At 59.7% G+C, this 25,021-nt stretch overlaps 1 protein-coding gene across 1 annotated transcript; it reads left to right on the top strand.

The window, feature by feature from the left end:
• The first annotated feature begins 3,345 nt into the window (after window positions 1-3,345).
• LOC148595577 (maestro heat-like repeat-containing protein family member 7) lies at window positions 3,346-15,137 on the top strand. Its single transcript, XM_088520402.1, has 23 exons — window positions 3,346-3,453; window positions 4,311-4,413; window positions 4,546-4,605; window positions 6,268-6,414; window positions 6,818-6,906; window positions 7,136-7,243; window positions 7,476-7,555; window positions 7,947-8,070; window positions 8,170-8,256; window positions 9,159-9,339; window positions 9,782-9,876; window positions 10,029-10,178; window positions 10,356-10,510; window positions 10,595-10,745; window positions 10,867-11,057; window positions 11,146-11,283; window positions 11,611-11,725; window positions 12,056-12,196; window positions 12,390-12,575; window positions 13,049-13,204; window positions 14,061-14,163; window positions 14,296-14,355; window positions 15,100-15,137. Exons 1-23 carry the CDS (start codon window positions 3,346-3,348, stop codon window positions 15,135-15,137), a joined length of 2,766 nt encoding a protein of 921 aa, XP_088376528.1.
• The last annotated feature ends 9,884 nt before the right edge of the window (window positions 15,138-25,021 follow it).

The raw sequence follows: 25,021 nt of genomic DNA, 5'->3' as shown, positions 1-25,021 counted from the left end.
ATACAGGGTCCTTTGTAATCCATTTTAGCTTTAAAGTAGGGCGGAAGCTGCCCCCAATGGCCGCTAGGGAAAATGTGACTGCAAAGTGACGCCCCACTGGGCTAAAACATCCCTGCCCAGCAACCACAGTGAGGTACACATCACATACGGTTTTACCTTGGCCCTGTTTCCTTCGTCATCTATAACAGTCACGAAATATTGACTAACCTGCATAGGAGATTGCCCCCCGATCCCTGTCACAGGGGTATCAATCTCCTGCAGATCCCACTGTGGTGGCCATGCGAATTTAGGGATGATAGTAATGTCAGACCCTGTATCAAGCATCATGGCCACATTGGTAAGACGAGTGCCGTCTGGTCCTTCCATGCTCACAATTTTTGTCGGCCGCTGAGCAGTTATCTTTTCACAGAAAGCAACCTGAGGGGGTCCGGAAGATCCAAAGCCCTTATTTCCCCGTCGGGTCTGTCCAGGATTGGGGATTGCAGCTCGAAAAGGTATTAGTTGAGCTATCCTGCTCAATGCCGGAATAGTGATGGGAGGATTAAATATTTTCACCATTATGCCAATATTGCCGGAATAATCAGCGTCAATGCACCCTGGTAACACAAAAATACCCATTTTTGAGGCTGATGAACGGCCAATTATCAGAGCGGATAGGCCCTTCCCCAAAGGACCAGTGCATGTTGATTCTAAAATATGCACGTCAGAATCTCTAATCACTGTGGATTTTGCCACAGAGAGCTCGACTCCTGCACTTCCTCGGGTTGCGGCGGAGAGTTCGTGGAGGCAGCCATTGTCTGGGGATACTTGTTCGCCGCGTCCCTCACAACGCGGCGGCTCCCGTTTCCCTGTATTGGCATGCCGTTCTTGCGGAACCGTGATCGGCACTCCGCTGCCTTATGCCCGAACCTTTGACATCTCGTACAGGTCCCATTAAATCCTCTCGGGGCTATACCTTCCATCCTGAATCTATTAGGACACTTCCTCCTCATGTGTCCTAATCGACCACATAGGAAACATGTCCCATGAAATCTCTTGTCTTCCTTTCTAGACATTCTTTCTCCTTTAATTGCTGCGGCCAAAGCCGCACCATGTATTTTTGCTTTTTGTTCTTCCTCCATCAATGGCGCTCGGGCACAGGTCTCTATCATTTGGACAATTGAAGCTCCTGGTGGCAAGGTAGCTAATAGTTGCTTGCAAGTTTGGTTTGCGTTTTGAACTGCTAGATCTTTTGCCAATAATGCTTTCATTTCCGCAGGCACATTAGGTGCCATATCCAGGGCTTCCTTCAGTCGATCAACAAAGTTGAAAAAAGACTCATTCGGCTTTTGTGTTATTTTGGTGTATGGCAACTGTGGCGTTCCTATTTGTGGTAGTGCAAGAAAAGTGGCTAGCGCTGCATTTTTTGATTGCTGTAGTATCCTAGGGTGGAGCGCTGCCTGGGCCTCGGTTGCCCGGTAACGCCCATTCCCCATCAGTTGATCAAGGGTGGCAACCCTTAATGGATCATCCATACTGCGATTTAGATTCTCCAACTGCTTTTCCTCTAATCTTTCCTGCCATTTTGCTAACCAAAGCATATAAGCGGTAGAGGAAAGCAGGAGCTCCATTATTGCTCTGCTATCCGCAGGCACCATATGGGAATATTTAAACAGAGCAGAGACCTGATTTCTCACCAACTTATTGTCGTGCCCATACTGCATTACTGTTTTTTGTAAGCCTTGAACCAGTTTCCAATCGAGAGGTTCCCACCTGGGGCCCTGGGCTCCCGTTACTACAGGAGCTGCTAGTGGTGTTAATACAAATTCTCCTTGTAATTGAGCATTCTCTATGAGTCCTTTATACCGTGCTCCCGCATTAAATGTTGGATCAACAGGTGGCATTCCCTCATCATTACTTCCACCTGCAGTGGCTGGGAGCTCCGGCAACAATCCTTCTTCAGCTGGGTCACTTGCTCCAGCTGCTTTCTTTTGAATCTTAGGAGCATCTTTTCGTGCCTCCCACTGCTCCAATTGTTTCTCTACATTTTCCAACCCTTCCACTATAGCCCTGTGGGCAGCCTTATATGCTGCCTTCACATCTCTGGCCTTGGACCCACAGTCTAATCGCCGCATTTGTTCTAATAATTCTGTCATTCTCTCTGCCTGTCCCCGAAGTTCTTGTCGCATTTTTTGAATCACGGCATTATCATCGTCCGATCCATCTGGGATCGGTACTTTAAATGGGTCCACTTCCATTTTGGGCGCTGTGGGGGTTGGTCGCTTTTCCCCCTCCCATTCGGGCGCTGTGGGAGGTGGTCGCTTCTCCCATTCGGGTGCTGTGGGGGGTGGCCGCTCCTCCCCCTCCCATGGGGGGAGATACTCATCCACTCCCCCCCATACTTCTTGTTCGGCCAATGTTACCGGACATGCCTGTTTAGGTGAGGTTACCTTTCTCTTATTATCTATTTTCTCACACTGATTTGGCTCAGTATTGTTAGTACACTCAGAACTTTCAGACCCGTTTTCCTCTTCTTCTCCATGGAGCGCTTCCCAGAACGCAATAGCGACTAACCGCTCAAACATAGGCCATATGAGACGATATGTTTTTGTGAGGCGCCACGCTTCCTCTGAGCCTAATTGTACACCGTCCCATAGTTCTCTTCCTACTCGCTCCCATGATTCAAATTTATATGCTTGGGAAGCTTCTTCTATGACTTTTCTCTTCTTACAAAATAGCAATAAATCAGTTAACTCAGTTTTCGAGACCGCAATCTTAGTTTTTTGAGCAAGCCTTACGAAGCGTTCAACAGTATCATGTTCCATTGCTGTTGCAGCAACTTCCACTCTAGATGCGCCAATTCCCATTCTGACTCACCAGGTCGTGGTCACAATCCGCTTCCACTAAGATCCCTCGCGTTCTCGCACGATCACGTCGGGGTCACCAGATGTCGAGGGTCACTCTCACACCAAGTGCCAGGGCCCTCCCCACAAGCCAGAGCAAACAACACCTCCACACAAAGTGAGGTCAACTCCACTCTGCTGTTGTCTGTAGCAGGGCTTTATACCGGTGCAGGTGGGCATGCGCTGAGGAGCAGCACTCATTGGCTACAGGCTCCCAGCTGATTGGTTCTCCTCCAGGTGCTTGGTTGCTAGGCATCGGTCCAGTTCCCCACAAACTCCACTTTCCTATATATTCTTACTAAGGCCACAACACATAGAGGCAGAGGGAGAAGCCGTCGTCTGCCACTCGAAGCCCCTTGTTCACTGTGGGCTGAGGCAGCCACTGCTGAGCTGCTCCCATCTTCCTTCCCCACAGGAGGCTGCCCTCGTGCGAGACCTTTCCATCCAGCTCTTCCAGAGCGTGATGGCCATTGTGGTGGGCAAGCAGAAAGTGCTGCTAAGGAAGCATGTGCACAGCTGCCTGCTCCCATTGCTCGTGCATGCACATAAGGAGATCCCCAGCGTGGCGCAGGTGCGTGAGCACATGGCTTAGTCGTGTGGGACCAAGAGTTTTTTTGTCCGTTTTCTGTCTGGGTTTGCCCAGCAAAGCTCCAGCACTGGCATCCCTAGGGGATTTCTAGCTGTCCCTGCAGTCACCCGAGCCCAGCAGGGACTGGGGGAGCTCTGTCTTGCTGCTCTGACATAGTGGTTGCCCCACGTGCCTGCCCAGGGTGTCACAGCCCAACTCGTGGCCTAGATGTCGCTTCCCATAACAGGCTGGCAAAGGCTCTGAGCATTGGCAGGGCGCGGGGATGCAGGGTCTCCTGGCTGGGCTGCATTCGCATCTCCCACCCTGGGCTGCTCTGCAGGCCTCTCGGGAAGCCCTCCATGGTGCTGCTCAGCTCCTGAAATGGAAACAGCTCAGGCAGCTGCTTGAGACAGCACAGATTTGGCAGATTGGAGAGTGCCTGGTAAGACCTGCCACCAAAGCCCCCAGGACGTGCCCCGCAGAAGGCCTGCCACCCTTGCCCTCTCCCTCGCCCATGTCACCTCCCCACTGCCAGCCCGTTGCTACGGGCTCTGGAGCTGCACACGTGCTCCCCTTTCTCCCGCACACTGTCCCGCTGGGCTCTTCCCAAGGGCCACGATCCATCACTGCCCCCAGGATGGGGAAGGAGCCCCTGGCCCAGCTGGGCCTTGCTACCAGGATGGCACCTCAGCCTGCCACCCTATGCGTGCCCTCTGTTCCCCCTAAAGCTCAGTGCCTCCTGGCTGGGACCAGGAATGTCCTGGCAGAGCAAGGGAATGTGGAGACAGTTCTGGCAGGAGAGCAGGCCTGGCTGTCTGTCAGAGGTCTGTAGCTAGCCCTGACCCTTGTGCTCTGTGCAGCTGGCGAGCAACAGGAGCAGAGCCGATGAATACCTGCGGCAGAGCCTGGCCTACTTGGAGAGCCCCCAGGAGTCTTGGCAGGAGGCAGCCGTGAGGTTCCTCGGTGAGTCACAGCTTCTGCTGGGCAGCCTCTGTGTCCCCACGGCTGCCGCAGCCCCACCTGTCCCCTGCAGGGCCTGGGTGTCTGGGCGCTGTGTACCCGCAGCAGGGCTTGTGACAGGCTGTGTGCACCTAGGGCTCCTCGGGAAGCGCATGAAGGACCCGAGCGGGGAGAAGCTGCAGGACATCTTTGAGGGTGAGTGGGGGCAGCGTGCTGTTAGCTTCAGCCCGCAGCAGCGCAGAGCCTGGCAGTGAGCTCCAGGCTTCTGGCTGCCCTGCCAGACAGCCAGGATTTGCAGGGCAGGGCATTTGGGGCATCTTTCAACGCATGTGCGTCTTTCTCCAGCAGTCACGGTAGTCATCCTTTCTGCCTGCTGGCAAGCGAAAAGCCAGATTGCGCTTGGGCTTGGGCTTGGCCCCGTCCAGGGGCCATGGCTGGCGTCTCCTCAGGTGAAAGGGTTTCCTTTCTTTTCCCTTCTATCTCAGCCCTTCAAAGAGCGGCAAGGGACGGCAGCCCCTCCGTCCGGTCTCTGGCCATGCAGACCATCCTGATCCTGAGAGCTTCAGGGCAGAAGGCACCATCAGGATTCAGCCTTCAAGCACTGTGCTGCTGTCTCCGGAGAGCATAGAAGAGGCGGCACCCTTCTCTGTAGGACACCGTTCTTGGCGCACAGCAAGAGCAGCCCTTCCCACCCCACGGAGCTCTGCCCACTGGGGCCCGCGACAGTGCTGCAAAGCCCGGCTCCTTTGCAGCAGCAGCTGCTAATCCCCACGTCACCTATTGCCCTTCTACTGCAGGCACCGCATCCTTTGATGTGCCAAAAAAAGTGCTTGGATGAATTCTCTTTAGCCTTTATGAGCCTGAGTGAGCCCCAAGAGCATGAACATGGGCTTCTCCCTCTCTTTTGCACGTACAGGCAGCTTTTGCCTTTATGTTTAGTCTCCAGAGTGGAAGTAAGTCTTCAGGATGAGGCGTGAGGCCGCAGTGTCTTAGCAAGGGATGTGGCACAGGGGTAGATCAGGCTTGGGCAGCAAGCGTGCACTTGAGCAGGCTGTGAAGGCAGGCCTGGGGAAGCAACACCATGCAGCTTTCTTGAAAGGCAGCAGGTTTGAGAGCTGGCTGAGACTATCTTGAAAGCTCTGCATCACGGCCACAGACATTCCTACACCTTCAGGAAAGCCTCTGGGGAGGCCACCTGCCAGCATAGCCTTTGCTCTCATTGTGATGGTGCTAACGTAGCGCTACGTTAGCATGATGCCAACACAGAGATCGTGCGAGGAAGGCGCAGGGTCAAAAGCAGACTCCCAGCCCCGGGCATCCAGAGAGCAGCCTTGGGCCTGTGCTGGCACATGCTTGGCAGACTCCCATGAGGTACAGTCCTGGAGGACAGAGGGCTCCCAAAAGCTGGCTAATATTCAAGAATCCCTTCCTCCATGTTCCTTTGTTGAAAAGCCCAGCCTGTGGGGTGGGAAACTGCCCCCAGCCCCCACAGACTGCTTAAGGCATGGCTTGGGGAACTGCTGAGAGATGCCGGCGTGCCATGTGCAGCTGGGCCTGGTGCTGGGGCAGCTCTTTCCTCTGCAGCAAATGGGAGGCCAGGGGAGAATGTTCAACAGGCATCTCATGGCTCCTCCCATGATGCAGGAATAGCAGCCATGATGCAGGAATAGCAGCGTGGGCTGTGGGCTCCCCATAGCCACCCTCATGCCTCTCCTTGGCTCAGCAGCATGGCGCAGCCAGAGCAAAAGAGAAATCCCATCCCCTGGGCAGCAGAGGATGACCAATTCAGGGCATTCGTTGAGGCCTGAGAGCGGTCGGGAGCCACCAGGAACCTCCTCATACGCTGGCATGACATAGACTCCAGCAAGCCCATGGAGCAGGAGGAGGAGGCTGGTGCCAGCATGACCTGCTTGCCCTGGGACGATGATGACGATAGTGCCATCGCTGAGAGCGAGAGCCAAGCTGAGACCCAGCAGTGGTGTGAGCTGCACACCTCCCAGGCAGGTGAGTGAGCGGCTCTGTGGGACCGGCTGCCAGGAGCCGGCCCTACTCCAGCCCTGCCTCCCACCACAGCTGCATCCTGGTGCTGCTGGCCCCGTGCAGGCAGTGCCTGAATGCCTGGACCTGCTCTGTGCTTGGTTGGCAGTCAGCAAGCCCTGGACAGGAGCGCAGCAGAGGCAGCCCAGTGGCAGGCCCGAGGCGCAGGCCAGGAGAGGCAGCGCAGCCAGCAGGAGGCCGCGCTGCTGCGGTGCCAGGAGCTTCACTGCCCCTCTTCTGCCAGGGGCTGCTGTGCGAGCCGGGGCTCGCTGTATGCTGGAAGCGGGCCCGCTGCTGCAGAGGGAGCACGACTCCTTTCTTCTGCCTCCTGCCAGCGCCTGCAGCTCTGCCCATTCTCTTCCATGCTCAGGTCCAGGATCTCCGTCCTGCTTGGAGCTGGCAGGAGAGGAGCAGGAAGCCCTGGCGTATCTGCAGGCCTTTCCCACAGGCCCTCACCAGGTGACTAGAGACCTTGTCAGACGAGTGGTGCCTGCAGCTCCTGGGGGCCTGGCTGCCTCCGTGCGTGCTGCCTGCTGCGAGCCTGCGGCTGGGCTCTTGGCAGTGGCCAGCTGCAGCCGCTGGGCATCCTGCAGCGGCCCTGCGTCCCCCTCCACGCTGCGGCTGCCGGCAGTGCCTGTGCCCTCGCACCTGCCCTATTCATTTCCCTCCTTTATCCCCCGGCTCACAGGATGAAGCCCAGAAGCTGAGGTTTCTTGCCTGCATCCATACCCTGTGCAGTGCCAAAGGGATGGGCAGCTACGTGGCTCATTTAGGCGAGCTGGTGAAGAAGCTGGTGGTGAGGGAGCGGGCAGAGGGGCTGTGGGAGGGGGCAAAGCTGGCCAGGAGAGCACAGGACTTGGGCAGCCAGGCGCAGAGAGGGCCGGGCAGGCCCCGTGGGCATGGGGGGCCTCCTTCCAGGGGGCTGCCAAGCCAGGGCACCAGTGGTGGGACGGGGGTGCCTGCTGGGTGCTGCCAGGTGCTCGCTGGGGCTGGCATCTGCCATACCCCATACTGCCTGTGCTCCACAGGTGCTGCTGGAAGAGGAGTCCCCTGGCCGCCTGGACTCCGTGGTGTGGCAGCAAGCCATGCTGGCTTTGGCTGCAATGAGGTACCCGCCCCAGGCGCTGTTGTAGTTCAAGCATGGCCACAGCATGACCCTGATGACGCCACACGAGTCCCCTGGGATGCTGCAGTCTGTCAGTCCTCCGCGTGCTCCCTCAGTGGGCAGGTGGCAGAACAGAGCGCTGTCTCTGGGCTTTTCCGCTGAGGTAAGAGGCAGGAGGAGGAACAGGTGTTGCACCCACCTCCTGCCCTGGGTCCTCCGTCCCTTGTGTGCACCACGGAAAAGGGAGGAGGTGGCTCCCTGCAGGGCTTCCCCACCTCCGATGGCCAGCAGCCTGGCTGTTCCCACCTCCATGGCTGCGTCCACCTCCTCTACCCCGGCACCGGGACGACCCTCCCTGGCCCAGCACTCCACTGGCACCTCTCTCTCCTATCAGCAAAGAGTGGCCGTTCCTGATGCACGGCCAGGACAACAGGCTGCTCTACACCTGCATCAACAGCATCTTCTGCCTTCCTCCGCAAGAGCGGATGCAAAGCCTCGATGCTTCGCTCTACGCACAGGTAGGTGCTCACCGTGGGCGGAAGGGGTTTCAGCCAGCCCCCTGTTAGCAAGAGGGACGGGGGAAGCGGTGATGAGCACTCTCTGCCCTGCCCTTGCAGACCATGGACGCTCTGGATGAGATGCTGAAGGTGCTGGCATTCGAGTCGCAGGCCTGCAGTCTCCATCAGCTGCGGAACATCTTGCAGGTTTGCTGTTTGCAAAGCATTACGGGAGCATTGGCAGGGCTGGTTCCTCACGCCAAGGGGAAGCGACCCTTGCAGCGATCCAGCGGAAGAATTTGGGGCCAGGAGCGAACGCAAGGCGCTTTCTGGAAGCGTGCATGGAAGGCAGCAGGGGCATCAAGCCTGCCAGGGCCTTAGCAGAACTGTGGCCGTCCAGTCGCAGCCCTGACCAGCAGCTTTGCTCTCCTCAGATGCTGCTGCCCTTCACAGCATCCCAGAGAGAAGCTGAGCGCCAGAGGGCTGTGGGCAGGATTGTGAGGCTTGGTCGGCTCCTGAGCAGCTCTTCTCTGTTGGAGGTAAGCAGGTGGCTCCAGGCCATAGGCAACCCTCTGCTCAAGCACGCTCAGGCAGGCTCAGGCAGGAGGAGAGGGCTCATGTTGGCTTGATGGGGATGAGGCGGCCAGCAGGAGCAGAAGGAGGTGCTCCGTTGTCCCTGGGAAGGCTATGTGTGTGTGAACGGGATATGTGGGCTAGGGGAAGGGCCAAGCTCGGGCGCCCTGTTTAGGCACCAGTGGCACCACGGGCTCACAGGGCTGGCCGTCAAAGCCTGACAAGGCAGGACAGGGAGGCAGCAAGCTCCGTGCCTTGTCATGGCTGCCACATGCTGGCTGCGGGGCTGGCCCGAGGGAGGGGAGGTTGCCCTTGGCTGGGCAGCAGAACTGGCAGAACCCAGGGGCGGGCAGGCTGGGACACACAGCCCTGCACGCCACTGCTCACTGCTGGCCGCAGGGCAGGGCAGATGCCTGCTCAGCTTTTGGCTCGTGTGGCACTCAGGCCTGTGCCCGCTCTGGTGTGGAGCCCAGGGCTCTGGTCCCCGCTGCCATGGCTTGGCCTCGCTGCCCGTCCTTTCTGCCTTCCTCCCTCAGAAGTGGCTCAGCCATGGAGGAAGCAGCGTCAAGCCCTTCCTCTTCCGAAAGAGGCCTCTGGACTTCCTGGGGCAGCTGATGGGGCACCTCACGCTGTGCTACGCTGAGGCGGACCAGGAGATCAGCCGGAGCGCGGCAGAAGCGCTTCACCACTTCTACAGGATCATTCTGCTGCGAAAGAGTAAGACGCTGGGGAAGGCTGGCACCTTCCAGCACCCGCAGCCCAGGCAAGGCCACAAAAGGCGACACGTTGCCTCAGCCGTGCCATGAAGAGCCATGGCAGGCACCTCACTGACGTGACCCAGGGCTCTTTTGTCCCTTAGAGAAGTGCTTTAGAGAGCGTCCACATCAACTAGCAGAGCTCAGAGCCTGTGCCAGCAGCCTTCCAGGCCTGCTCTCCTGCCTGGGAGCACAAAGAGACACCAACCTCTGGGGCCTTTCCGCATCCTAACTGGCCATATCCTCTTTGCCACCTGGCAAGAAGCTCATGTCCTCCCTAGGAGGCTCTCTGCTCCTTACGCTCCAGTGACACCCCGCTTCTGCAAGCTGCAGAGCTCTCTTTGTTGCCCTTGATCAGCCACCTCCCCTCCTCCTGACTGCTCTGTGTTTCCCCTCTGGCATAGGTCTTGCAGCTGAGAATCCAGCGCTTCCAGAGATGAACTGGCAGGTGGAAGCCCCGAACACCTTCTGGCCCAGCAAGGCCACTGATGAGAGCACGGTGAGAAGCTCCTCCCTCCCTCCTGTGGCCTTCTTGGGCACAGTACTGGCAAAAGGCATTGTGCCAGCACCGCTCTGCTTGATCGCTCTCAGCTGAGCCACTCTCAGCTCCTCAGGCTGTGCACTGGGTGCCATGGCTCTTTCCTCCCACAGGAATTTGGCGTCTTTCTCTTTCCTTCTGAGAGGACAGACTTCCTCCTGACAATCATCAACGGCATAACAGACCCAAGGCTCTTGAACACTGAGGTGGTGGAGCGCATGATGGAGGCGGTCTTGAGGGAGCCTGACTCTGAGCTGGATAGGGTAAGCGGCTTGCAAGCACATTGCCCTGTGCTTGCACACTCTGGGCGCTGAGCTCCCTGAGCACCGCACAGCCCTGGAGGACAGCATGGAGCCATGGGAAGGCATGACTTCTCGGTGGCCCCTGTGGCAATGGCTACACTCCGGCAGAGGCCCCTCTCTCACCTGTGCCCCTTCTAGGTGCCCCAAGTGATTAGCAGCCTCCACAAGAAGCTGATGGGTATCAGTGAGGCATCGCTCCAGGACATCTTGAAGAGGAGCCTTTTCCAAATGGCCTGCTTGGACCCCGCTCAGGTGGTGGAGGCTCTGCTGAACACCTCCCTGGTGTGTGACAGGTATGGGCCTGACAGCCTTGAGGACAACTCCAGGGCTACGGCAGCTCGAGGCAGCTTCCCTGACACCATGTTCTGGGTCTGCAGTGTTGCCAGGAGCATGTGGAGGGTGCTGCTCTCCAAGCAGCGCCCTGCAGAGGAGGTGCTGAAGGAGCTGCTCTCTTGGCTGTGCGACCGGCCGCTGCTGGGACGGCACACCTCCCGTTTGCCAGCAGGCAGCTACATCCTTCCCCTGACTGTGAGTTTCCAGGCGAGGCCTGACCTAGCCCTGCGCAGAGCCTCGGCCTGCCTCGGCATGGCTTGCCTTGGCTTGCCTGATCTCTCTGCAGCCAGACCCATCATCGAGGTGGTTTTTGCAGGCAACCAGGGTCCTGAATGAGATTCTCCAGGAGCCCTCCAGCAAAGTGCCCGTGCAGTTAATTTCTCCCCAGCTCTACCTAGCGGTGCTCTTCCAGATCTACTTCATCATGGAGTACACACAAGAGGACCTCCAAGAGTACTGCCAGATGTGCAGTCAGGCGGATGACAGTCCTCCAGTCAGCCCCGTCAGGTGCTGCGTCCCTCTGTGCCGCTCTCTGCCATGAGCGCAGTGCTTGTGTTTGACTTCTGTGTGCGACCTGCCTTTGCTCTCCATGCAGGAGTGCAGTACAGGCCCTGAAAGCTCTGCTCTGCTGTGCTGACTGTGGCCACCTGGCTGACTCTATGGAGAGGCAGGGAGGCTGGGACATGCTTATGAGCATGGACACCTACCACGCAGGAGCCACGTTGCTGACTAGGTAAGAGCCGCCTTCCTCCTCACGTGCCCCAGAATTTGTGCCCTGAAGACAGCATGCGGCTAGGCCACAACATTGGTGGAGTAAGGGTGCTTTTCTGCTCTTTCATCAAGATAAACCTCACTGGCTGGGCTGCCACGTTTCTCCTGGCAAGGTGTGGTGGGGAAAGGCCAGTGCCGCTGCTGGCACCAGCCCCAGCTGCTGGAGCTGGTGCGGCCTTGCTCCAACGGGGCCTGGCTTGCGGCAGGATGGCTCGAGTTGGCAGCGCAGGCCCAAAGGGCTTTGCCTGCCCCGCTCGTGCCCACAGTGCCTTCTCCCCTTCCTGGCCAGAGTGCTGTGGATGAACGCGGCCGACCAGTGTGCCTGGATGTTTGAACACGTAGTCACGGTGCTCAGCCGCGGAGACAAACACCGGGAGATTGCCGCCATGGCCGTCTTCCTCGAGGTGGGCACGGTGGCAAGCGGCGCCTCTGGGCAGTGCCCGCAGACACTGGGCTCTCTATGTCCTGGGCCAGGGAGCAGGCTGCGGTCAGTGGAGCTGGGCTCCTCGCCCGCGGGAGCTGAACGTCCCTCAGTCAGCCTAAGTTGAGCTTATTCCTGCCAGGAGACCATTTCTGCTGGCCACCGGCCCCAAGCGTTTGCGGGTCAGGCAGCCTTTGTGCCAGCTCTCTACGTTCTACTGCTTCACAGGGGCCCAAGACCCAGGGGCCGCAGCTGGTCCAGAGGATGCGTTAGCTCTTGAGAGTCACTCCCTCTGCCTCTGGGTGTTTTTCAGCTGCTGAACTGCACAGACTTTGAGCAGGAGATTGATGAGGATGTCCTGGACTTCCTGCAACGGCATCTGCACAACCAGAGCTTGGTGATGCGCGAGATGGTCATCACAGGCCTCGTCACGCTGTCTGAGAGACGGCAAATAGTGAGCAGGGGGCACATGGGCAAAGAGAGGGCGGCGGCCTGGGGCTGCAGGTGAAGGCTAAGGTAGTGGAGGGAAAGGCAGCGGCAGGACTTGAGTGCTCCCGTGCCATCGGGCGTCCGCAAAGTGTTACAGCCATGTGTGCGAATGCAACCACGCCTTGATTCACACAATGGCTCTTCTGTGTTTCGTGTAGGCCAGGAGTCTGCAAGGCCTGGTGCCCGCGCTCCTGGAGCACCTGCAGGCTGCTGAGAGCTGCTTCCGCACCAAGGCCCTCACCATCTTCAGAAACATGCTCCACCTCCTGGACAGGGAGATGGCCAGTGCCATGGGTCTGCAGCTTGCTGAGGAGCTCCTGCCACTCTTTGATGATGTAGGGCTGGTGGGAAAGGCGGGCGCTCTGCTGGCATGGCTGTGGGGGCAGAGGCGTGTGGCCCGGGCATGAGGGCTCACACTGGGGTAACCCATCTGGGGACTTAGAGTGAGTGGGATGCGCCCAGGAGCTGATGCCACAGGCTGGCCCACATCTCCTCCTGCACACAGGTGCCACAGGGGAGCTCCTCTGCGGGTCGCTCCGGAGGCTACTGGTGGGAGTGCCAGCAGGGCCGGAGCAGCCCTTGCAGGCACACATGCCTCGCACCTTGGCTCCCCGTGGCAGCCCCATCTCCGAAAATGCCACCGCGCTTCACGTCTTGGGGCTGGGGCTTTACTGAGCTGGTGGCGGATCTGGCCCCGCAGCTCCTTGGGGCAAACGTAGAGGCAGAGGGAGAAACCGTCGTCTGCCACTCGAAGCCCCTTGTTCACTGTGGGCTGAGGCAGCCACTGCTGAGCTGCTTCCATCTTCCTTCCCCACAGGAGGCTGCCCTCGTGCGAGACCTTTCCATCCAGCTCTTCCAGAGCGTGATGGCCATTGTGGTGGGCAAGCAGAAAGTGCTGCTAAGGAAGCATGTGCACAGCTGCCTGCTCCCATTGCTCGTGCATGCACATGAGGAGATCCCCAGCGTGGCGCAGGTGCGTGAGCACATGGCTTAGTCGTGTGGGACCAGAGTTTTTTTGTCCGTTTTCTGTCTGGGTTTGCCCAGCAAAGCTCCAGCACTGGCATCCCTAGGGGATTTCTAGCTGTCCCTGCAGTCACCCGAGCCCAGCAGGGACTGGGGGAGCTCTGTCTTGCTGCTCTGACATAGTGGTTGCCCCACGTGCCTGCCCAGGGTGTCACAGCCCAACTCGTGGCCTAGATGTCGCTTCCCATAACAGGCTGGCAAAGGCTCTGAGCATTGGCAGGGCGCGGGGATGCAGGGTCTCCTGGCTGGGCTGCATTCGCATCTCCCACCCTGGGCTGCTCTGCAGGCCTCTCGGGAAGCCCTCCATGGTGCTGCTCAGCTCCTGAAATGGAAACAGCTCAGGCAGCTGCTTGAGACAGCACAGATTTGGCAGATTGGAGAGTGCCTGGTAAGACCTGCCACCAAAGCCCCCAGGACGTGCCCCGCAGAAGGCCTGCCACCCTTGCCCTCTCCCTCGCCCATGTCACCTCCCCACTGCCAGCCCGTTGCTACGGGCTCTGGAGCTGCACACGCGCTCCCCTTTCTCCCGCACACTGTCCCGCTGGGCTCTTCCCAAGGGCCACGATCCATCACTGCCCCCAGGATGGGGAAGGAGCCCCTGGCCCAGCTGGGCCTTGCTACCAGGATGGCACCTCAGCCTGCCACCCTATGCGTGCCCTCTGTTCCCCCTAAAGCTCAGTGCCTCCTGGCTGGGACCAGGAATGTCCTGGCAGAGCAAGGGAATGTGGAGACAGTTCTGGCAGGAGAGCAGGCCTGGCTGTCTGTCAGAGGTCTGTAGCTAGCCCTGACCCTTGTGCTCTGTGCAGCTGGCGAGCAACAGGAGCAGAGCCGATGAATACCTGCGGCAGAGCCTGGCCTACTTGGAGAGCCCCCAGGAGTCTTGGCAGGAGGCAGCCGTGAGGTTCCTCGGTGAGTCACAGCTTCTGCTGGGCAGCCTCTGTGTCCCCATGGCTGCCGCAGCCCCACCTGTCCCCTGCAGGGCCTGGGTGTCTGGGCGCTGTGTACCCGCAGCAGGGCTTGTGACAGGCTGTGTGCACCTAGGGCTCCTCGGGAAGCGCATGAAGGACCCGAGCGGGGAGAAGCTGCAGGACATCTTTGAGGGTGAGTGGGGGCAGCGTGCTGTTAGCTTCAGCCCGCAGCGGCGCAGAGCCTGGCAGTGAGCTCCAGGCTTCTGGCTGCCCTGCCAGACAGCCAGGATTTGCGGGGCAGGGTATTTGGGGCATCTTGCAACGCATGTGCGTCTTTCTCCAGCAGTCACGGTAGTCCTCCTTTCTGCCTGCTGGCAAGCGAAAAGCCAGATTGCGCTTGGGCTTGGGCTTGGCCCCGTCCAGGGGCCATGCCTGGCGTCTCCTCAGGTGAAAGGGTTTCCTTTCTTTTCCCTTCTATCTCAGCCCTTCAAAGAGCGGCAAGGGACGGCAGCCCCTCCGTCCGGTCTCTGGCCATGCAGACCATCCTGATCCTGAGAGCTTCAGGGCAGAAGGCACCATCAGGATTCAGCCTTCAAGCACTGTGCTGCTGTCTCCGGAGAGCATAGAAGAGGCGGCACCCTTCTCTGCAGGACACCGTTCTTGGCGCACAGCAAGAGCAGCCCTTCCCACCCCACGGAGCTCTGCCCACTGGGGCCCGCGACAGTGCTGCAAAGCCCGGCTCCTTTGCAGCAGCAGCTGCTAATCCCCACGTCACCTATTGCCCTTCTACTGCAGGCACCGCATCCTTTGATGTGCCAAAAAAAGTGCTTGGATGAATTCTCTTTAGCCTTTATGAGCCTGAGTGAGCCCCAAGAGCATGAACATGGGCTTCTCCCTCTCTTTTGCACGTACAGGCAGCTTTTGCCTTTATGTTTAGGCTCCAGAGTGGAAGTTAGTCTTCAGGATGAGGCGTGAGGCCGCAGTGTCTTAGCAAGGGATGTGGCACAGGGGTAGATCAGGCTTGGGCAGCAAGCGTGCACTTGAGCAGGCTGTGAAGGCAGGCCTGGGGAAGCAACACCTCTGGGGAGGCCACCTGCCAGCATAGCCTTTGCTCTCATTGTGATGGTGCTAACATAGCGCTACGTTAGCATGATGCCAACACAGAGATCGTGTGAGGAAGGCGCAGGGTCAAAAGCAGACTCCCAGCCCCGGGCGTCCAGAGAGCAGCCTTGGGCCTGTGCTGGCACATGCTTGGCAGACTCCCATGAGGTACAGTCCTGGAGGACAGAGGGCTCCCAAAAGCTGGCTAATATTCAAGAATCCCTTCCTCCATGTTCCTTTGTTGAAAAGCCCAGCCTGTGGGGTGGGAAACTGCCCCCAGCCCCCACAGACTGCTTAAGGCATGGCTTGGGGAACTGCTGAGAGATGCCGGCGTGACATGTGCAGCTGGGCCTGGTGCTGGGGCAGCTCCTTCCTCTGCAGCAAACGGGAGCCCAGGGGAGAATGTCAAACAGGCATCTTGTGGCTCCTCCCATCATGCAGGAATATTATTCAGGAAAAAGAAAAAAAAGAAAAAAAAACAACAACAACAATGTGGGGGACACGTGCTAATGCACAGCAAGATTGTGCTCTGTGCCCGCAAGGAGCAGTAGCTTGCCCACGTGCAGGGGGACATGGTGAGGAGCAGCCTGTTGCACTGCAGAAGCAGCTGCCAGGCGACGGCTCTGGGTGCCATAGCTCGGAGATGTCCCTATAGCAGCAGCTCCACAGCCTGCTCACACCTCCATTCCCAATAGGCACTGTCTCTTTTTCAAGAGAGTTTGCTTTTAAGCTCCATTTCCAAACCCATGATTATATCCCTTCTGAATATTCCTGGGTACTAGCTGTTGGCATGGATTTCCATCTGGGGGAGTAGAAGTTGGATTTTTTTCTCTCTTCATGTTAATAACATAGAATATTTTCTCTTCTCCTGAAAAGCTTCTGACACTAAAGCTTAGGAGAAAGAGATTTCTATGCTTTGAAACTGATGCTAATGTGAGGTCAAGGGTCTTCTGGAGATTCAGCTCTCCCTGTGCTGTGCTTGGAGGCTACATCCCCCTGTGGCAGCCTCCCAGCCCACGGCCCTCTGGTCACTTCCTCCTCAAACAAGAACCGCGGATCCCTGGGGTGCTCCAAAGGGAAATGGATGGGCCCAGAGGGAAGCAGAGGGCAACAAGAGGTAGGCCCTGGGCCACCCACTCACAGGGCACATGTCCTGCCCCTGCCCAGGACAGCAGGTGACAGTGCGGCCCTTTGTGACCTCCCTTTGTGACACCCCCGCAGCCCGCGCAGACAACTGTGGGCGGCCTCCCTCCCACAGTGTCCGGGAGGACAGTGAGAGCACAGGGCAGGAGCACGCTGGGCAGGCCCAGGAGCCCCCTGAGCACTGACGCAGCTTTCCCTGCACCTTCCCCGGGCAGTCCCGCACTTCTGAGTGCACTTCTGAGAGGCCTTTGAGGAGAACTGCGGCCAGCGTGGGCTGCGCGTTCCCCATAGCCACCCTCACGCCTCTCCTTGGCTCGGCAGCATGGCGCAGCCAGAGCAAAAGAGAAATCCCATCCCCTGGGCGGCAGAGGATGATGAATTCAGGGCATTCGCTGAGGCCTGGGAGCGGTCGGGAGCCACCAGGAACCTCCTCATATGCTGGCATGACATAGACTCCAGCAAGTCCATGGGGCAGGAGGAGGAGGATGGTGCCAGCATGACCTGCTTGACCTGGAGCGATGATGACGATAGTGCCATCGCTGAGAGCGAGAGCCAAGCTGAGACCCAGCAGTGGTGTGAGCTGCACACCTCCCAGGCAGGTGAGTGAGCGGCTCTGTGGGACCGGCTGCCAGGAGCCGGCCCTACTCCAGCCCTGCCTCCCACCACAGCTGCATCCTGGTGCTGCTGGCCCCGTGCAGGCAGTGCCTGGATGCCTGGACCTGCTCTGTGCTTGGTTGGCAGTCAGCAAGCCCTGGGCAGGAGCGCAGCAGAGGCAGCTCAGTGGCAGGGCCGAGGCGCAGGCCAGGAGAGGCAGCGCAGGAGGCAGCGGTGCTGCGGTGCCAGGAGCTTCACTGCCCCTCTTCTGCCAGGGGCTGCTGTGCGAGCCGGGGCTCGCTGTATGCTGGAAGCGGGCCCGCTGCTGCAGAGGGAGCACGACTCCTTTCTTCTGCCTCCTGCCAGCACCTGTAGCTCTGCCCATTCTCTTCCATGCTCAGGTCCAGGATCTCCGTCCTGCTTGGAGCTGGCAGGAGAGGAGCAGGAAGCCCTGGCGTATCTGCAGGCCTTTCCCACAGGCCCTCACCAGGTGACTAGAGACCTTGTCAAACGAGTGGTGCCTGCAGCTCCCGGGGGCCCGGCTGCCTCCGTGCGTGCTGCCTGCTGCGAGCCTGCGGCTGGGCTCTTGGCAGTGGCCAGCTGCAGCCGCTGGGCATCCTGCAGCTGCCCTGCGTCCCCCTCCACGCTGCGGCTGCCGGCAGGGCCTGTGCCCTCGCACCTGCCCTATTCATCTCCCTCCTTTATCCCCCGGCTCACAGGATGAAGCCCAGAAGTTGAGGTTTCTTGCCTGCATCCATACCCTGTGCAGTGCCAAAGGGATGGGCAGCTACGTGGCTCATTTAGGCGAGCTGGTGAAGAAGCTGGTGGTGAGGGAGCGGGCAGAGGGGCTGTGGGAGGGGGCAAAGCTGGCCAGGCGAGCACAGGACTTGGGCAGCCAGGCACAGAGAGGGCCGGGCAGGCCCCCGTGGGCATGGGGGGCCTCCTTCCAGGGGCCTGCCAAGCCAGGGCACCAGTGGTGGGACGGGGGTGCCTGCTGGGTGCTGCCAGCTGCTCGCTGGGGCTGGCATCTGCCATGCCCCATACTGCCTGTGCTCCACAGGTGCTGCTGGAAGAGGAGTCCCCTGGCCGCCTGGACTCCGTGGTGTGGCAGCAAGCCATGCTGGCTGTGGCCGCAATGAGGTACCCGCCCCAGGCGCTTCTGTAGTTCGGGCATGGCCACAGCATGACCCTGATGACGCCATACGAGTCCCCTGGGATGCTGCAGTCTGTCAGGCCTCCGCGTGCTCCCTCAGTGGGCAGGTGGCAGAACAGAGCGCTGTCTCTGGGCTTTTCCGCTGAGGGAAGAGGCAGGAGGAGGAACGGGTGTTGCACCCACCTCCTGCCCTGGGTCCTCCGTCCCTTGTGTGCACCACGGAAAAGGGAGGAGGTGGCTCCCTGCAGGGCTTCCCCACCTCCGATGGCCAGCAGCCTGGCTGTTCCCACCTCCATGGCTGCGTCCACCTCCTCTACCCCGGCACCTGGACGACCCTGCCTGGCCCAGCACTCCACAGGCACCTCTCTCTCCTATCAGCAAAGAGTGGCCGTTCCTGATGCACAGCCAGGACAACAGGCTGCTCTACACCTGCATCAACAGCATCTTCTGCCTTCCTCCGCAAGAGCGGATGCAAAGCCTCGATGCTTCGCTCTACGCACAGGTAGGTGCTCACCGTGGGCGGAAGGGGTTTCAGCCAGCCCCCTGTTAGCAAGAGGGACGGGGGAAGCGGTGATGAGCACTCTCTGCCCTGCCCTTGCAGACCATGGAGGCTCTGGATGAGATGCTGACGGTGCTGGCGTTTGAGTCGCAGGCCTCCAGTCTCCATCAGCTGCGGAACATCTTGCAGGTTTGCTGTTTGCAAAGCATTAGGGGAGCAGTGGCAGGGCTGGTTCCTCACGCCAAGGGGAAGCGACCCTTGCAGCGAACCGGCAGAAGAATCTGGGGCCAGGAGGGAACGCAAGGCGCTTTCTGGAAGCGTGCATGGAAGGCAGCAGGGGCATCAAGCCTGCCAGGGCCTTAGCAGAACTGTGGCCGTCCAGTCGCAGCCCTGACCAGCAGCTTTGCTCTCCTCAGATGCTGCTGCCCTTCACAGCATCCCAGAGAGAAGCTGAGCGCCAGAGGGCTGTGGGCAGGATTGTGAGGCTTGGTCGGCTCCTGAGCAGCTCTTCTCTGTTGGAGGTAAGCAGGTGGCTCCAGGCCATAGGCGACCCTCTGCTCAAGCACGCTCAGGCAGGCTCAGGCAGGAGGAGAGGGCTCATGTTGGCTTGATGGGGATGAGGCGGCCAGCAGGAGCAGAAGGAGGTGCTCCGTTGTCCTTGGGAAGGCTATGTGTGTGTGAACGGGATATGTGGGCTAGGGGAAGAGCCAAGCTCGGGCGCCCTGTTTAGGCACCAGTGGCACCACGGGCTCACAGGGCTGGCCGTCAAAGCCTGACAAGGCAGGACAGGGAGGCAGCAAGCTCCGTGCCTTGTCACGGCTGCCACATGCTGGCTGCGGGGCTGACCGCAGGGCTGGGCAGATGCCTGCTCAGGTTTTGGCTCGTGTGGCACTCAGGCCTGTGCCCGCTCTGGTGTGGAGCCCAGGGCTCTGGTCCCCGCTGCCATGGCTTGGCCTCGCTGCCCGTCCTTTCTGCCTTCCTCCCTCAGAAGTGGCTCAGCCATGGAGGAAGCAGCGTCAAGCCCTTCCTCTTCCGAAAGAGGCCTCTGGACTTCCTGGGGCAGCTGATGGGGCACCTCACGCTGTGCTGCGCTGAGGAGGACAAGGAGATCAGCCAGAGCGCAGCAGAAGCGCTTCACCACTTCTACAGGATTATTCTGCTGCGAAAGAGTAAGAGACGCTGGGGAAGGCTGGCACCTTCCAGCACCCGCAGCCCAGGCAAGGCCACACAAGGCAACACGTTGCCTCAGCCATGCCATGAAGAGCCATGGCAGGCACCTCACTGATGTGACCCAGGGCTCTTTTGTCCCTTAGAGAAGTGCTTTAGAGAGCGTCCACATCAACTAGCAGAGCTCAGAGCCTGTGCCAGCAGCCTTCCAGGCCTGCTCTCCTGCCTGGGAGCACAAAGAGACACCAACCTCTGGGGCCTTTCCGCATCCTAACCGGCCATATCCTCTTTGCCACCTGGCAAGAAGCTCATGTCCTCCCTAGGAGGCTCTCTGCTCCTTACGCTCCAGTGACACCCCGCTTCTGCAAGCTGCAGAGCTCTCTTTGTTGCCCTTGATCAGCCACCTCCCCTCCTCCTGACTGCTCTGTGTTTCCCCTCTGGCATAGGTCTTGCAGCTGAGAATCCAGCGCTTCCAGAGATGAACTGGCAGGTGGAAGCCCCGAACACCTTCTGGCCCAGCAAGGCCACTGATGAGAGCACGGTGAGAAGCTCCTCCCTCCCTCCTGTGGCCTTCTTGGGCACAGTGCTGGCAGAAGGCATTGTGCCAGCACCGCTCTGCTTGCTCGCTCTCAGCTGAGCCACTCTCAGCTCCTCAGGCTGTGCACTGGGTGCCATGGCTCTTTCCTCCCACAGGAATTTGGCATCTTTCTCTTTCCTTCTGAGAGGACAGACTTCCTCCTGACAATCATCAACGGCATAACAGACCCAAGGCTCTTGAACACTGAGGTGGTGGAGCGCATGATGGAGGCAGTCTTGAGGGAGCCTGACTCTGAGCTGGATAGGGTAAGCGGCTTGCAAGCACATTGCCCTGTGCTTGCACACTCTGGGCGCTGAGCCCCCTGAGCACCGCACAGCCCTGGAGGACAGCATGGAGCCATGGGAAGGCATGACTTCTCGGTGGCCCCTGTGGCAATGGCTACACTCCGGCAGAGGCCCCTCTCTCACCTGTGCCCCTTCTAGGTGCCCCAAGTGATTAGCAGCCTCCACAAGAAGCTGATGGGTATCAGTGAGGCATCGCTCCAGGACATCTTGAAGAGGAGCCTTTTCCAAATGGCCTGCTTGGACCCCGCTCAGGTGGTGGAGGCTCTGCTGAACACCTCCCTGGTGTGTGACAGGTATGGGCCTGACAGCCTTGAGGACAACTCCAGGGCTACGGCAGCTCGAGGCAGCTTCCCTGACACCATGTTCTGGGTCTGCAGTGTTGCCAGGAGCATGTGGAGGGTGCTGCTCTCCAAGCAGCGCCCTGCAGAGGAGGTGCTGAAGGAGCTGCTCTCTTGGCTGTGGGACCGGCCGCTGCTGGGACGGCACACCTCCCGTTTGCCAGCAGGCAGCTACATCCTTCCCCTGACTGTGAGTTTCCAGGCGAGGCCTGACCTAGCCCTGCGCAGAGCCTCGGCCTGCCTCGGCATGGCTTGCCTTGGCTTGCCTGATCTCTCTGTAGCCAGACCCATCATCGAGGTGGTTTTTGCAGGCAACCAGGGTCCTGAATGAGATTCTCCAGGAGCCCTCCAGCAAAATGCCCGTGCAGTTAATTTCTCCCCAGCTCTACCTAGCGGTGCTCTTCCAGATCTACTTCATCATGGAGTACACACAAGAGGACCTCCAAGAGTACTGCCAGATGTGCAGTCAGGCGGATGACAGTCCTCCAGTCAGCCCTGTCAGGTGCGGCGTCCCTCTGTGCCGCTCTCTGCCATGAGCGCAGTGCTTGTGTTTGACTTCTGTGTGCGACCTGCCTTTGCTCTCCATGCAGGAGTGCAGTGCAGGCCCTGAAAGCTCTGCTCTGCTGTGCTGACTGTGGCCACCTGGCTGACTCTATGGAGAGGCAGGGAGGCTGGGACATGCTTATGAGCATGGACACCTACCACGCAGGAGTCACGTTGCTGACTAGGTGAGAGCCGCCTTCCTCCTCACATGCCCCAGAATTTGTGCCCTGAAGACAGCGTGCGGCTAGGCCACAACATTGGTGGAGTAAGGGTGCTTTTCTGCTCTCTCACCAAGATAAGCCTCACTGGCTGGGCTGCCACGTTTCTCCTGGCAAGGTGTGGTGGGGAAAGGCCGGTGCCGCTGCTGGCACCAGCCCCAGCTGCTGGAGCTGGTGCGGCCTTGCTCCAACGGGGCCTGGCTTGCGGCAGGATGGCTCGAGTTGGCAGCGCAGGCCCAAAGGGCTTTGCCTGCCCCGCTCGTGCCCACAGTGCCTTCTCCCCTTCCTGGCCAGAGCGCTGTGGATGAACGCGGCCGACCAGTGTGCCTCGATGTTTGAACACGTAGTCACGGTGCTCAGCCGCGGAGACAAACACCGGGAGATTGCCGCCATGGCCGTCTTCCTCGAGGTGGGCACGGTGGCAAGCGGCGCCTCTGGGCAGTGCCCGTAGACACTGGGCTCTCTATGTCCTGGGCCAGGGAGCAGGCTGCGGTCAGTGGAGCTGGGCTCCTCGCCCGCGGGAGCTGAACGTCCCTCAGTCAGCCCAAGTTGAGCTTATTCCTGCCAGGAGGCCATTTCTGCTGGCCACCGGCCCCAAGCGTTTGTGGGTCAGGCAGCCTTTGTGCCAGCTCTCTACGTTCTACTGCTTCACAGGGGCCCAAGACCCAGGGGCCGTAGCTGGTCCAGAGGATGCAGGGAGTGCCGTTAGCTCTTGAGAGTCACTCGCTCTGCCTCTGGGTGTTTTTCAGCTGCTGAACTGCACAGACTTTGAGCAGGAGATTGATGAGGATGTCCTGGACTTCCTGCAACGGCATCTGCACAACCAGAGCTTGGTGATGTGCGAGATGGTCATCACAGGCCTCGTCACGCTGTCTGAGAGACGGCAAATAGTGAGCAGGGGGCACATGGGCAAAGAGAGGGCGGCGGCCTGGGGCTGCAGGTGGAGGCTATGGTAGTGGAGGGAAAGGCAGCGGCAGGACTTGAGAGCTGCCGTGTGCTAATGCAACCCTGCTTTGATTCCCACAATGGCTCTTCTGTGTTTCGTGTAGGCCAGGAGTCTGCAAGGCCTGGTGCCCGCGCTCCTGGAGCACCTGCAGGCTGCTGAGAGCTGCTTCCGCACCAAGGCCCTCACCATCTTCAGAAACATGCTCCACCTCCTGGACAGGGAGATGGCCAGTGCCATGGGTCTGCAGCTTGCTGAGGAGCTCCTGCCACTCTTTGATGATGTAGGGCTGGTGGGAAAGGCGGGCGCTCTGCTGGCATGGCTGTGGGGGCAGAGGCGTGTGGCCCGGGCATGAGGGCTCACACTGGGGCAACCCATCTGGGGACTTTGAGTGAGTGGGATGCGCCCAGGAGTTGATGCCACGGGTCGGCCCACATCTCCTCCTGCACACAGGTGCCACAGGGGAGCTCCTCTGCGGGTCGCTCCGGAGGCTACTGGTGGGAGTGCCAGCAGGGCCGGAGCAGCCCTTGCAGGCACACACGCCTCACACCTTGGCTCCCCGTGGCAGCCCCATCTCCGAGAATGCCACCGCGCTTCACATCTTGGGGCTGGGGCTTTACTGAGCTGGTGGAGGATCTGGCCCCGCAGCTCCTTGGGGCAAACGTAGAGGCAGAGGGAGAAGCCGTCATCTGCCACTCGAAGCCCCTTGTTCACTGTGGGCTGAGGCAGCCACTGCTGAGCTGCTCCCATCTTCCTTCCCCACAGGAGGCTGCCCTCGTGCGAGAGCTCTCCATCCAGCTCTTCCAGAGCGTGATGGCCATTGTGGTGGGCAAGCAGAAAGTGCTGCTAAGGAAGCATGTGCACAGCTGCCTGCTCCCATTGCTTGTGCATGCACATGAGGAGATCCCCAGCGTGGCGCAGGTGCGTGAGCACATGGCTTAGTCGTGTGGGACCAAGAGTTTTTTTGTCCGTTTTCTGTCTGGGTTTGCCCAGCAAAGCCCCAGCACTGGCATCCCTAGGGGATTTCTAGCTGTCCCTGCAGTCACCCGAGCCCAGCAGGGACTGGGGGAGCTCTGTCTTGCTGCTCTGACATAGTGGTTGCCCCACGTGCCTGCCCAGGGTGTCACAGCCCAACTCGTGGCCTAGATGTCGCTTCCCATAACAGGCTGGCAAAGGCTCTGAGCATTGGCAGGGCGCGGGGATGCAGGGTCTCCTGGCTGGGCTGCATTCGCATCTCCCACCCTGGGCTGCTCTGCAGGCCTCTCGGGAAGCCCTCCATGGTGCTGCTCAGCTCCTGAAATGGAAACAGCTCAGGCAGCTGCTTGAGACAGCACAGATTTGGCAGATTGGAGAGTGCCTGGTAAGACCTGCCACCAAAGCCCCCAGGACGTGCCCCGCAGAAGGCCTGCCACCCTTGCCCTCTCCCTCGCCCATGTCACCTCCCCACTGCCAGCCCGTTGCTACGGGCTCTGGAGCTGCACACGCGCTCCCCTTTCTCCCGCACACTGTCCCGCTGGGCTCTTCCCAAGGGCCACGATCCATCACTGCCCCCAGGATGGGGAAGGAGCCCCTGGCCCAGCTGGGCCTTGCTACCAGGATGGCACCTCAGCCTGCCACCCTATGCGTGCCCTCTGTTCCCCCTAAAGCTCAGTGCCTCCTGGCTGGGACCAGGAATGTCCTGGCAGAGCAAGGGAATGTGGAGACAGTTCTGGCAGGAGAGCAGGCCTGGCTGTCTGTCAGAGGTCTGTAGCTAGCCCTGACCCTTGTGCTCTGTGCAGCTGGCGAGCAACAGGAGCAGAGCCGATGAATACCTGCGGCAGAGCCTGGCCTACTTGGAGAGCCCCCAGGAGTCTTGGCAGGAGGCAGCCGTGAGGTTCCTCGGTGAGTCACAGCTTCTGCTGGGCAGCCTCTGTGTCCCCACGGCTGCCGCAGCCCCACCTGTCCCCTGCAGGGCCTGGGTGTCTGGGCGCTGTGTACCCGCAGCAGGGCTTGTGACAGGCTGTGTGCACCTAGGGCTCCTCGGGAAGCGCATGAAGGACCCGAGCGGGGAGAAGCTGCAGGACATCTTTGAGGGTGAGTGGGGGCAGCGTGCTGTTAGCTTCAGCCCGCAGCGGCGCAGAGCCTGGCAGTGAGCTCCAGGCTTCTGGCTGCCCTGCCAGACAGCCAGGATTTGCAGGGCAGGGCATTTGGGGCATCTTGCAACGCATGTGCGTCTTTCTCCAGCAGTCACGGTAGTCCTCCTTTCTGCCTGCTGGCAAGCGAAAAGCCAGATTGCACT

Source organism: Tinamus guttatus, unplaced genomic scaffold, assembly GCF_059628265.1.
Source record: "Tinamus guttatus ecotype Peru unplaced genomic scaffold, ASM5962826v1 Tinamus_guttatus_pri_ptg000087l, whole genome shotgun sequence".
Classification (NCBI taxonomy): Eukaryota; Metazoa; Chordata; class Aves; order Tinamiformes; family Tinamidae; genus Tinamus; species Tinamus guttatus.
This window is presented reverse-complemented; position numbering and strand designations above follow the sequence as displayed.